Here is a 13,271-nt window from a genome sequence, read left to right as displayed (position 1 = left end):
GGGGATTATGAGTATAATAAAATTAAATAATAATTTAAAACAATTCATCCTCATTTTAAATTGGTAGAAATTATTGTAAATGACAATTTAATAAAATAAAAATGCAATTGAAAATTTTTAATTTACATGTTTATGTACATTGAATCAATTGAGAAATGACTCAATGTGATAAATATAAATCAATCCATTAAAATGAAATGCTAGCTTAATGCAACAGATAAAACTTTCCTTTAATATACTTTTTGTGATTATTTTCACATCTTAACAAAAAATTTCATCAGATCAACATACTTTGCCCCCCAGCGAGATTTGCTCACATCTGCTGTATCGATGGTTCAATTAGAATATGGACTACTTTTGGATTGTTTGACTTTGGAGGTTCCACTGGTAAATTCACATTGTGTCTGTCGTTTTTTCTGTGCTTTGGTGCAGAATCATGGTGGCAATGATGAATGTATTCCAATCGGAGATTTTTCCTTCGACCCACATAAGATATCGTGCTGCTCTCTGGAGAGTGGGAATGTCCTCTCTCATGGCACGGGTGGAAAAGGTTACGGTCTGGCGACCACAGCCATCACCTCTGGGTGTTTCATATGGAAGGTAATTACACCAGTAGTACTGTTAAAAAGTATTTGCCCCATCCCATTTTTATTTTTTGGGGGCACATTTATCACACTTGCTGTGGTTATGCTCATCAAACCAATTTTGATATCGCAGGATGAAAACCCAAATAAATATGAAATGCAGTTATATTTATGTATAGGGGAAAAAAATCAAAAGGGCCATCTAGCTCTGTGTGAAAAATGAATAGTCCCCTGAATCTAACAACTGGTTTTGCTAGCCTTTGCAGCAATATCTAAAATCAAGTGTTAACAGTAAGTGGGTCTTTCAAAAGATAAGTAAGAATTTTGTCCCGGTCCTCTTCACATAATTGTTTGGGTTTTATACTGTCAACGTCCCATTTAAGTTAGAAAGCGCCTCTTTTTCCTCTAGGGCTTAGTAGGTTTAAATTTGGTTCCCCATTCATAATAACAATGAAAAATGAAAAATACAATCAAAAAAGAAGCTGCATTTCTTTGTTTTACTTGGTTTATCTTTTTAAGATATTAAAGTTATATTGACTTTCAGAAACATTTAAGTATGCCAAATATGAAATCAGGAAAGGGGCAAATACTTTTTTATGCCAGTGTACGTTCAAAATGTATATTTAAAAAAAAAATACATTTGTGGTTGGTAATTGACTTTTCCCACTTCCCTCAGTTCGACATCACCAAAGAACACAGAGGCAACGAGGGCACGTGCGTGGGCGTGTCGCGTTGGCCTGTCCACGATTACAACCATCACACCACCACTGACATGTGGCTATACCGTGCCTACAGTGGCAACCTTTACCACGGAGGGGAGCTGGTCCGCACACTCCCGTCCTTCACTCAAGGGGACACCATCACCTGCATCCTGGACATGGAGGCTCACACAGTGTCGTTCTCTAAAAACGACAAGGTCTGCCTTTGGTGTATTTGTAGCATTTCTCGAATTTATTGATGGACATTTTTCCAATTTATTTTTGTGTGTATTTTTTATGCCAGGAGCCAAAGTTGGCTTTTGAAGGTGTGGTTGCTTCTGAGCTGTACCCTTGTGTGTTATTCTACAGCAGCAATCCTGGAGAGAAGGTACCTAATATTTTTTGCAGCTAGTATTCACTAGTTAAATTGATTTTTTTGATATCACTCTGCTAAAATAATATAACATATAATGAAAAATATATATCATCTGTTACCAACTTTTAATGTTTAGTTTTTAGGTAAGAACAAACAAAAAAATTATTGTTATAATTAGAATCAGATAAAACTTTAAGGAAATCCCAAAGTTTGGGGAAACTATACAACATATACTATATCCATAAGTTTTGTGAGGTTTTTTTTTTCTCAACCTTAAGATACAATATAATTTATTGAGCCCTAGTTGTTCCGGTATTACAACGTTTTTTTTTAAAAAAAGCACAAAGCAACACATATTTTGGGGGGTTCAGATCAAAATACAATCCCCCCGCCCCCTAAAAACACAAAATTTAGAGAGAGACTTTTTTGGGGGGACTGGGACTATAAAGCATTTGTCTAAATGTTTTTAAAGTTCATATTCATCTAAAAAAAATGTTTCAGATTAAAAATATTTTCTGGAAATCACAATATACCATGCATATCTAAACATCGTTTATTTTTTAATGGTGGTCTGTGGTGTGTATAATAATAATTAGGACAAAATTATAGCCCAAAAAACCCCAGCAAAAATAACAACTTAATTAATTTGTGGTCCCAACAGTTGGAGGTTAGCCTTTTGATCTGTATGTTCAATATGTCAGTGTTGCTGAATCAAGATGCTGAAAAATGAAGTTCAGTTTCATGTATAAATGAATTTTTGCGGAATTTGTCCTCTGCATTAACCCATAGTGAACACTGCAATACGCACTGTTAATGGCACTCACTTGGCAAGAGCTACTTTAGCAGCAGGAGAGCAGTTCAGGTTATCATTGCTATCTTGGTCAAGGTAACAACACCTGAGGATCTAGGGGTATCTTGCAAGTGGATTGTCAATTACATCCTATCCTATATCTTATCCTTATATGTCTCTCTGTCCAAACTTTTCAAACCTGGAATTTTTTTTCTCACATTCTTCTATAATCCAATCCAATGACTTGACCAAATATCCCCATGGTGGAAGCTGGAGAACTTCACCACTTGACCATCTGATTAATGATAAATAAAGCTGACTAATGCATTCGTAACAGGTGACACTGGGGGACCTCCAAATGCGAGGCATGCCCAGCAACCTTCTTCCCGGCGAGCCGCTGTGCAGCCCGCAAAGCACCACCCTCATTGAGTGCACAGTGCAACTCCTGCGCCGGCTGCACCTGTGTGACCAGTGGACGCCGCACATCAACCAGTACATCCATGCCAACCTAGAGCTCATCGGTCCCTTGCTGAAGGAGGACCACTTGGCAGGCCTCACAGCAGGTCGGTTACAAGATAAATTGGACCTCTTTGTCATTTATATGTTGTTTTATGATTAAGTTTTGATTGTAGGTGGACATGCATCAACAGGTCTCCAACCAACTGCTAAGCAAAATGACGGTGATAAAGATCCATCTGAAGATAACTCTCATCGAAGCCTTTTATCAGAGTCCAAGCTAACTGCTTTGTGCACGGAAGTGTGGCCCGTTCTGGCATTGATTGGAGGTGTGGATGGCGGTCTCCGGGCTGGAGGCTTGTGTCTCCACAAGCCCAGCGGGCGCAGGGCTGTTCTGTTGGGGGTCCTGAAAGAAAGGAGCTCGGTTGCTAAGCTGCAGTGGGAGGAGGCTGACCTGTCAATTAGGTATCCCAAATAAACATAATTAGTAGGGATGTACATAAGATGAAATTGAAAAATTGCAACTATAAAAATATGTTTTCCCAATATTCACAGAAATTACATTCCAACAATTATCTTACTAACTAATGAAAACAAGTTGAGAGTAAGATTCCAAGCTAAACATTTTTTACATTTGAATGTACAAGGCTTTTGGCTGTTTTTGAGAATTATGATCAATAATCTAAAGCAACAAATTCAGTAGCTAAAAACACCGTTAGCGTTCCTGACGTGGAAACCTCATCCATTCACTTTCCACTATTCCTTTTACAGTTCAAATGTGTTAGCAGTATTATCACTAGATTTTATATTTTTATTCAAAATCTCCACAAAGTTATGAAAGAAAGGTAGTAACATGTGGCTCAGAGAAAACATTAAGCCAACTAGCATTAAATACATCAACTCACTTTCCTGATTTGTTTGAAAATACGAACGTCCAAGATCTAAAACTGTGGAATATTTTTTATTTAAAAAACAAAAAAAAACACGTAAGGAAAGAATGGCATTACCTTGAGGTTTTGAGCTGAACATCTTGATACAAGAAAGGGCCAAAGTATTGTAAACTCCAGCCGACTGATTTACGTTTACAAATATGAACATATCGCCAAGTCCAGAAGATAGAAAATACAAGCTAATTTTGCTACAACAGTACTACATGCACTATGCACCAGTTTGGACTGGAGACACAATACCTACGATGCATGTATTTACACAATTACAAAGTTATTTTTTCAGTTCAAAGTCATTAATGAATTCTTGTTTAGACCTCCCAGCCAGACAGCAGTAGCAGATAAAAGTGCAGATCAACAAAATTCTTTCTCAATTGCCAAAGACTGTCTTTAGTATTGGATTGTCTCTGCATTCATCAACTTCCATGAGACTTGTCTTGTCTTGTGACACTTTTTTTTTCTTTTTTTTTGTCTTTTTCCTTCCCCTGATCTTACTAATTTTCTTCTCCTTCTTCATTTGTAAATCCACTAACCCATCCTGGTGTCGTTCGCTGTCTCTGTGGCTTCTCGCCAACCCTTCCCTGCATAACTAAGCTCCGTGAATTCTTGGTCACCCAGTGACACGCCCATCTCCTCGTTGGAGCCCTGCAACGTGACTTGCTGTGACGTAGCACGACTAGGAGGCCTTAAACCGTCGGTGCTGCTGGACCTGATTTATCTAATGGGGCTGCTGGAGGAGCGGGGCTGGCTCTCAGCTCATGCAATAGCGGCTGAGAAATTGTCACAGGAGAGCCTGGCGAACGGCGAGATCCAGTATTGCTTGGAAGAGCGAGATGTTCTCGCCGGCTTAGCGGAAGAGGATAGGAAGAAGGTTGAAGATGATGGGAAAGGGACCGCCAAAGATATAAAGGTCCAAGAGGAGACAACCGGACTGCGACAAATGTCTCAAACCAAAAAGAACCCTTCAATCTTGGAGGTCAGAGCCATCAAAGTCTCCTACCTTCTCACTGGGGCCTTGAAATCCCTCGCTGTCATTTTCAGCTGCGAGAAGTTGTCAGATTTGCTCTCTGGAGGTAAGCCAAATGCCACCTTGTCAAGTCCCAGCTCAGACCAGGACAAAGAGGATGATAGTGGTGACGAGCAATGGGACGAGAGTGCAGAGCTGAGGTCCGTCCTGCAGTATGTCGTGCAGAACATGGTGAAGTGGGCTGTCCGACCTTGTCCCATAAAGCAGAGAGTGTCTCTGACTGACCTGGAAAGGGCTCAGGTCATGATCTACAAAGGCGCATTGAATCGACTGCAGAATAAAGAACGAAAAGGTACCTCAATTCATATTCAATCTTCAAAGGGGAAATATTTTGGAAAACTGGCACATTTATTGGTTGTACAGTAATCATTTGCCATCTCTGAGGTTCTTCTGTAAATCAAGACAAAACACAAAGTGACAGCCCTGCCTAAATAGGTTTATAATTGGCTACAAGAGTTTAAAACTTTAATATACAGTGGAATATGATCCCAAATCAGATTAATATCATGTAATGGGATATTGATGGGGACATGACATCACAGGTGTTATTAGGACAGCTGGTAACTGTTTAAATGAGGCAAAAAATGCAAATGTCTGCTGAAAAGTATTGATTTTCCATTGTATAAATTATTTACTTGTATTTTGTAGCGGTCATTAAGAGTTGATCCAACAGCTGTATCTACTTTTTCTCTACATCCTTTCAGTATTAACAGTAAATTCTGTAACCTTGTGTCGGTCCTCTCTTTATTTTGCAGAAGTCGGCCACCACTCGGCCTCCCAGCCCGTTTCCAAGTCCTCCAGCTCAGTCTCTTTGTACAGTGTCGGCTCGGAAGGCACTGCCATCTTCAGTCAGTCCAACCGAGCCTCGGCATCGTCTTCCAACACAGAGCTGGCCTCTTCACTGCCAACCAACCTGCAGGCGGATGGTCTTGATCAATTTAATGCTTTCCTACCCATCAGCCTCCTTCAGTGAGTATTTGGACCAGGGATTCACCAAGTAACTTTGTGTAATATCCTCGTGAAGTATTTCTAATGAGAATGAAATTACGATACAGCCAATTACGAGATAATTGATATTGAATAGCAGAAAGTAACTGAGAATACACTTCACACTTTTCATACATTATTACAATCACAAAAGCTGATATTTCCAATTAATGTGCCATGCTATAACCTTGGGCAATATTTCTGATTCCTGTGCATCAATACGGTACCGTGAATGATAAAAATGCATTTTTTTGCCCCAACCCTACAGGATATAAGGTATAGAGATATAAGATATAAGGTTCACTTGGATAAAGAAAACTACAAAAATGCACATTCTTTATAGGTGTTTACTTGCATGATCATACTGTATTCTGATAGTTTACCAATAGTAAAAGTTACCAGCAGTAATATCATGATACAGCAGTCATTACAACACATCATCAATACTGATGTTGCTAACAATGATATCACAATTAAGCGTTAATTGATGTATTGGGAAAATAAATAGAACAATATTATACAATATCGATTAGGAATCTAGAACTTTCATTTCATTGTTATCATAGGGCAGTTATAATATTACGGTACTGCAATTTTTTTGGGTGAATCAGAACATACATCTACAATCCCTCAGTCTACTAGATGTGGGGTATTTTTTATGTGACTATTTTGCAATATTTTAACAACAATAATTGTGATACAGCAGTTATCCAAATGAGTGAAAGAATGATGTACCATAAATATGATTTGTATTGCCACAAAATAGCGATTATGCCATCATTATTATATTGGATAAATTTATGAGTACTTCTGGGTATGATAATATGATAACATTCATTTGTGTATCATTTGAGGGAGCTACAAGAGGAAATCATACCACACTTAGGGAATCTATGCAACAATTAATATATTCGGGAAAAATGTCTATTTCTCTCACTAGAAGAAACTGGTGTATTAAGCATTCACATTCTATTGTGGCTAATTTCAGACACATGGTGCTAACTCGCTTCCCCACACTCACTGGGGTGGTAAGTGCCCCCCCTGTGCTGCATCCTTGCTTCAGCCTGGCTAGTTCGGCCTCGTGCGACGCCTTCACCGAGCAGCAAACCAGCTTCATGGAACCTGGTCCATGCAGTACGCAGGCCAGAAGCAGCCTGGGTAAGTAAAATGTCCCGTTTTGTACTACTATTGTAAGTATGTAAAAAAACAGAATAGGGGAGAAGTCATCCCGGAAATTTACTATCACAAAGATGGTATCAGACCCATAACAGAGGCCCCTTCACCCTGGCTGTCAAAGCTGATGTATTCAGAGTATTTTCTTATGTTGCTGTTATGTGGGAAAATTACTGACAAGGAATGTGGGTTTGAAGATAACGTGTAAATTTTCAAGCTTCCTTGGTATTTTGTAAGGGAAAACAGAGGCGACTGTGTGGAAAGACCCTTTTAAAATGCCGGTAAAAGCCTGCACTTTTTTCACCTGCTTTCTAACATGCTATTCTCTATGAATGGCAACACATATTACGGTTGCAAAGTCGCCCCACCAGTTTTCTGGCTTCTTATGTCCAGTATCAGGAGTAACAGAGGTGGGTTTACGCTTGTGTGTAAAGCCCCTTTTACACTGCCTGTAAAGGCCTCTGGTGTTCTTACTTTTTTTCCATGTCACTGTTCCATGCTCCACTTTACATGCGAGTTTGTTTCACTTCAACAGCACTGTTTCGAGTAAGATCTGTCAACGATGTATACATATTTTCAGCGTGTTTTTGGCACATTAGCAGAGGTGGGTACAGTACCCAAACATTATAGCCGAGTAAAAGTAAAAAGTAGTCCCCCAAATACCTACTTGCATAAGACTAATGACATACTCCGTGAAAAAACTACTTGTTACCTTGTATAATCTGATCTAGTCAGATAGATTTAATTATTACAATTAATTAATTATCTTATTATTATTTATAATACCATTTAATTCCATGTACAAATATAAAAAAATCGGAGCATGAATGTAAAATAAAATGAAAATAAATAATACAAAGGAGTCCACAGTGAGTGAGTGACAGAGTGAGACAGATTATAGCATGGCATGTACCCCCAAAGATGCACGCTTTCCAGTTACTATGACCATAAAATGGGGCTAATGTTGCCATTTGGATTGCCATAACACCAATAGACATATCTGCGACTTACCGCAAGGTCTTTTCTCAATTTAAAAGTTGGCTGAATTATAAATTCTTATACAGACAAAAGCCTACATAGTTATGACCATCTGCATCATAAAATTGTCTTTCAGTAAAAAAGTCTGTCAGTAAAGTAAAGATTAAAAAAAAAAAAAAAACATTTTTCCCTGCAAAAGAGTCTCACTTTAATTGACCCACAAAGGCTTTGTGTGCTCTCATGTTATTGCCTTCTGCCATCTGATTGTTAAATTGGAGTCAAATGACACTAGTGATACAAGCAGCCAAAATGAGTTTCCTCTGCAGGGTGTCCGGGCTCTCCCTCAGAGATGGGTTGAGATGCTCGGTCATCCGGGAGAGGCTCAGAGTAGATCCGCTGCTCCTCCGCGTTGACAGGAGCCAGATGAGGTGGCTCGGGGATCTGTTTTCTACTTGGAATCCTCCGTGGTGAGGTGTTTCAAGCATGTCCCACCAAGCAGAGACCCCAGGACACACTGGACAGACAGTGTCTCTTGGCTTCCTTGGAAACACCTCAGGATCCCCTCAGAATAGCTGAGGGAAGTGGCTGGGGAGCTGGAACTTTGGGCTTCCTTGCTAAAGCGACTGCCCCCGCATCCTGACCTCAGATTAACAGAAGAAAATGGATGGATGGCATGCTGATATTTGTAGCAGAGTAGAAGTATCAAATCTTTTCAACAATACTCAAGTGAGAGTGAAAATTATAGTGCATTCAAGCTACTCTGCCAAGCGCCATTTATTCAGAATGATACTTGACTTAAATGTAACACAGTAAATATCTCGCTTTATCGCCCATCTCTGCACATCAGGCCGCATTTCTACCATCACAACATTTCCAGAATGCATGTCAACACAGTTTGTGCTTTTGTGTGCGCCATCATTATTTCATCACTTTTGCCTGTATTGTATATTAAATCATGAGCACTTCCCTCAATTAAATTATAGGGTTGTTTTTCAGTTATTTTTTTTGTGAGTTTGTGCAATTTTCCTTTTTTCCTTCACCACCAGAGCGGACACAAATGTTTGTCACCAGCCGATTGCTAGAAATGGGATTCACTATGAGACATATCTACTCTGCCATGGAGGCAGCAGGTACTACCACTGCTTTGTAAAAGGTGCCACTGCAATGTCTGCTTCATATGCTTTTTTATGGCAACATTTTGTCCTGCAATTGCGTGCTAAAACAGACTTTTGAGCTATTAAAAGCATGCGGCATATTGTTTTTCTGAGGTTAAAGCAAAAAAGAAAAACATCACAAATTCAGGATTTATACATGCATCAATTCTGAGTCTATGACGATCAGAACAACCTTGTGTTTTTAATCTCCACGTCCTCCACATAGATGTAGCGGGTGAGCTGGACTCTCGGACGATTGAGGTGTTAGCCAGCTGGATGCTAGAGCACCCCCTGATGGAGGAGCAGCAGATAGCGGAGTTGCCCAGGCAAGAGGGTGAGCCCGACACGCCGTCTTCCGATGGGCCCGAAACAGTGCAGTGCCCGGAACGCCCCGTGAGTCAACCCACCGAGAGGTCCGTGATTCAAGAAACATTTTGTAATTTTAAATACAACCGCAGATCCAGCTGACTTTAATGTTGACAGCTTGCTGCCAGGTCTGGACTGGATTGAGCGAGAGAACTTCTTAGATGTCCACCTGACAAGGAACAGACCTCCTCCGGCAAGGCGGCACCGTTCAGGCCCAACTCAGAGGACATCTTTTCGGAGGGCAGGTCAGAGTCAAGACCCTGCCGATTTACTGCCAAAAAGGGCTGTTACAGAATGTGAAACAACATAAACAGTGGGAGAAAATAAATGTGGCGTGGAACCATTTTGAAAGAAACTATTTCAAACTAATGTGAAGAGTGAAACAACAGAAGGCAAATTCAGGCTTGACTAGTTTGCTGCCTAAATGTGTTTTTGATTGATCGCAATAAGTTTTAACATTTTACATTTCACCTTTTTTTTAATTGAAAGGAATTCCCGTCTCTTCAGATTTGCCATCACCCAACCCCATTCCACAGCTGTACCAGCAGAACCCAGGCGATTGGCCAGAATATGTGGAGTTTCACCCCTTCTCCACAGAGGAGGAGTCTGAGCTAGGTTACATGGATGACGTCTATCATGATGAGACCTATGAGGACCTGCTCACCCCTTTCTTCAGTCTTGAGAGGGATACTCTTCACATAGTGGAGGTGACACATTCATGCAACCTTTTCTCTCTAAGCTTTACAAAAAACAACCTGTGTCTTTTTCTATCAGAGCGGCGAAGAACACAGTCCGATGGTGAAATGTGAGCTGTGCAACACCCTCACCCTACAGTTCAATAATCACATCAAGCGCCGGCATCCCGGCTGCGGCCAGAGCGCTGCGCGCAAGGGCTACGACAGCACTGGTGCCTATGTGGATGTCTGGTTTAAAGGGGAGTGTGGCTCCAACTTCCCCTTCTACCTCCTCTGTAGCTCCTGCAGGGAAAAGTATCTCGCTGCCAACAATAATGATCAGAATTCAAGGAGTGAAAGGTAAAGTAAAAAGAAATTACATACCCTCTCTTTTATCTCTTTGTGAGTGCAGATTCTGCCGGGTTTTTGCACAAATGTACAATGTTTCTGCCGCTTCTGTCCATTCATCCATTTTCAATAGCGCTTATCCTGATTAGGGTTGCAGGTGAGCTAGTGTGCGGGGCACCCTGGATTGGTTGGCAACCCATTGCAGGGCACATTGACAAAAACACTTTCCATGCAAATTTGGACATTCTTCAGTGTAGGTAAAGATATGCAGAGCAATTACACTAAATATTTTTTTGTATGTCTTTTTTTCTAACTGCCAGGTGATGAAAAAGTCAATGATTTTTCAAGATTTTTGTGTCGCAAGCAACTGTGGAACCCTGTACCCTCCTTGAAAAGATCCACTCTTGTAGTGAGCAACAGCATTTCTCATATATCCTACAGCCCCCTAAAAATGTATGGCGGTTCACAAATCCCCACCTCCCATAGTTTGAACACTCCTATTTATGGGATGTGGGGAGGGGGCTGGAAAGGTTTGCACAAGCACAGGGACTAGATCCAAATTCCAAATAAAAAGGCTTCAGTCGAAATACAAATCCAAGACTTTGAGACTGAGGCCAACGGCCCTCTTCTCTGCTACCTGCCTATACTTGGTTTCAGTTTTTCCTCCTCAATGTTGAAATGTTTCCATGATTCTCTTTGGAATACGGCGCAAATGTTAACTTTCCAGATCCCTCACAGGCAGGCACTGTTTGTTGTGTGTTGTGGTAATGACATCTTGTGCAACACAAGGTGCCCACAATCATTGTAAAGCCAACATGAGGCACCGCATTTGTTTGAGGTCCAATGCTTTTTTTTTTTTTTTTAAGGAACAGAAAATATTTTAGGGAATATGGTAACTTGCTGTTACTCTCTACTAAACATTGTATTCTTACTGCTTGTTCCCACCTCCCCTTTAATTTCTCAATATTGTTGCCTCATGTATTTCTTTCAGGACAAAAGGCCTGACAAGTGATCTGATTGGCCGCTTGGACAGCACCTCCGATGGTGAGTAGGGCTACTTTTCATTCAAATACATTTCATCATTTGATTTTTACGTGAACAACATGACTCTTTTTCCAGATGACTGGGAACTAAACCACCAAGACGAGAGTGACCAAGGCAGACTGACAGGACTGGAGGACTGTGGCCTCCTGTTGAGACCACTAGGCCTGACTGAAAAGAAGCTGGTGCCGGACCCCATCACCTTCACTGAACCCGATCCACTGGGAGCGTTGGTCTATAGCTCGGAGGATCCTCTGAGGGCCAATCCCAAAGGTAGTCTAGTTATAGTTGCGATCTTAAATTTGTTGCCCTGTTCCAGCAATGGTGTGTTAATTCTGTTAAATTAACCGTTACTTTACAGCTCTTTATAATAGCACAATGATTTGCACTTTTCACTTCAATGGGAACCATCCTGAGGGCAAATTTACAGCAAAAAGGAAAGGTCCTTAAAATATGTGACGTTCTTGTCTGAAGATTTTGTACATGTAGGTTGTTTGAAAAAGTTTGTTTGGGAACTGAGATTTCACTAAGCGATTCCAACATTTATTTTTCTCTTCACTGAAGTGGTCGAGTCAGTTTTTGCATGCAACACAAAGAAAAATAAAATTACTTTATAACTTAAACTTGGGGCCCTCGTCAAACTTCCATCGTAATTTTACGTTTTATTTACTATTGAATTCTAATATTCAGTGAAAATCACCACTATTCCTGAGTGATTGGGGCCGAGCAATGCCTTAAAACAATTCACCTTTGTGTGACTAGTACCAAGTGATGTGATATCACGTATTGGCAAACAGAAATATGCACTAGCACTAGAAAACAGGCCGTCTCAAATGCAGATTTAAAAGTGAATTAAACAACACCAAAATGGCCCAAGATAGCCGCAGTAATACTGTACTTTTGTTTCTGCTTTGATCTGAGAAGAAAAACAGACAAGTTTTTCACCAAAAAAAGGAGGATAGATTGCAAAAAATCTGAAAATGCAGATTCATGCGGATTTATTCCAAAAAGGACTCTCCACATCTCAATGAGACATGTTTTCTATTCACCTCTAGGGGATGCTATTGTGGAGCCGAAAATTTCCCTGAGTCTTGGGCAGCAGGCCATATCTCTAAAGGACTCTCATGACCGCCTGAAAGCACTAAGAAGAGTGACCTCCACAGCTCAGATCCTGCTGGCGTACAGCATGGTGATGCGAGCTCTTTCTCAAACCTCCTGCAGGTAGGTCCACTGATGTTCTTTCGGTTTGATGTGTCGCTATTCCTCGTTTTTCTCTCTTTGCTAGCCCGTCTGGCGGGCTGGACTCCTTGGGTCTGGCAGACATCCGCATTCTGGTGCGACTCATGACGCTCGCCGCAGCGGGCAGGGAGAACACGTGTGCAGACAGACGGTCCGAGGGCGAGGGGCCAGCTTCCGAGCGCGCCAACTCCAGCTGCCTCAGCTTCCTAACGGCGGCCATCGGCAGCGTCGTGTCCCACAGCCCCACCGCCTACAGGCAACTGGTGGAGATATGTACTCAGGTATGACGAAGTGGGTGTTATAATAAGAGACCATACAGTTATATACATGCTGTTAATGTTTGTTTGTGCATGTGTGTTTGTCTGTCTTTGTGTGTTTTTGTATATACCAAACGATTTTTAACATTAGAAATATACATTTTACATATAACACG

The 13,271-nt window shown here is 40.9% G+C and overlaps 1 protein-coding gene across 11 annotated transcripts in view; it reads left to right on the top strand.

The window, feature by feature from the left end:
- Positions 1–13,271, top strand: part of LOC133490695 (probable E3 ubiquitin-protein ligase HERC1) — a 64,591-nt gene that overhangs the window by 33,793 nt on the left and 17,527 nt on the right. For 5 of the 11 annotated variants that reach the window (XM_061801072.1, XM_061801077.1, XM_061801070.1 and 2 more), the window contains 17 exons: positions 433–600; positions 1,261–1,500; positions 1,587–1,670; positions 2,786–3,011; positions 3,081–3,369; positions 4,446–5,170; positions 5,634–5,847; positions 6,854–7,023; positions 9,063–9,146; positions 9,397–9,583; positions 9,654–9,781; positions 10,026–10,243; positions 10,311–10,570; positions 11,550–11,602; positions 11,678–11,872; positions 12,655–12,820; positions 12,885–13,119. In XM_061801072.1, the coding sequence (XP_061657056.1) occupies positions 433–600; positions 1,261–1,500; positions 1,587–1,670; positions 2,786–3,011; positions 3,081–3,369; positions 4,446–5,170; positions 5,634–5,847; positions 6,854–7,023; positions 9,063–9,146; positions 9,397–9,583; positions 9,654–9,781; positions 10,026–10,243; positions 10,311–10,570; positions 11,550–11,602; positions 11,678–11,872; positions 12,655–12,820; positions 12,885–13,119 (3,642 nt within the window). The remainder of the gene's footprint in view (positions 1–432; positions 601–1,260; positions 1,501–1,586; positions 1,671–2,785; positions 3,012–3,080; positions 3,370–4,445; positions 5,171–5,633; positions 5,848–6,853; positions 7,024–9,062; positions 9,147–9,396; positions 9,584–9,653; positions 9,782–10,025; positions 10,244–10,310; positions 10,571–11,549; positions 11,603–11,677; positions 11,873–12,654; positions 12,821–12,884; positions 13,120–13,271) is intronic. The other 6 variants (XM_061801081.1, XM_061801076.1, XM_061801080.1 and 3 more) reach the window with 4 other exon arrangements.

The sequence above is a fragment of the Syngnathoides biaculeatus genome, chromosome 17 (genome assembly GCF_019802595.1).
Source record: "Syngnathoides biaculeatus isolate LvHL_M chromosome 17, ASM1980259v1, whole genome shotgun sequence".
In the NCBI taxonomy this organism is placed as follows: domain Eukaryota; kingdom Metazoa; phylum Chordata; class Actinopteri; order Syngnathiformes; family Syngnathidae; genus Syngnathoides; species Syngnathoides biaculeatus.
Note: the sequence above shows the minus strand (reverse complement) of the source record. Positions and strands in the feature narration are given on the sequence as shown.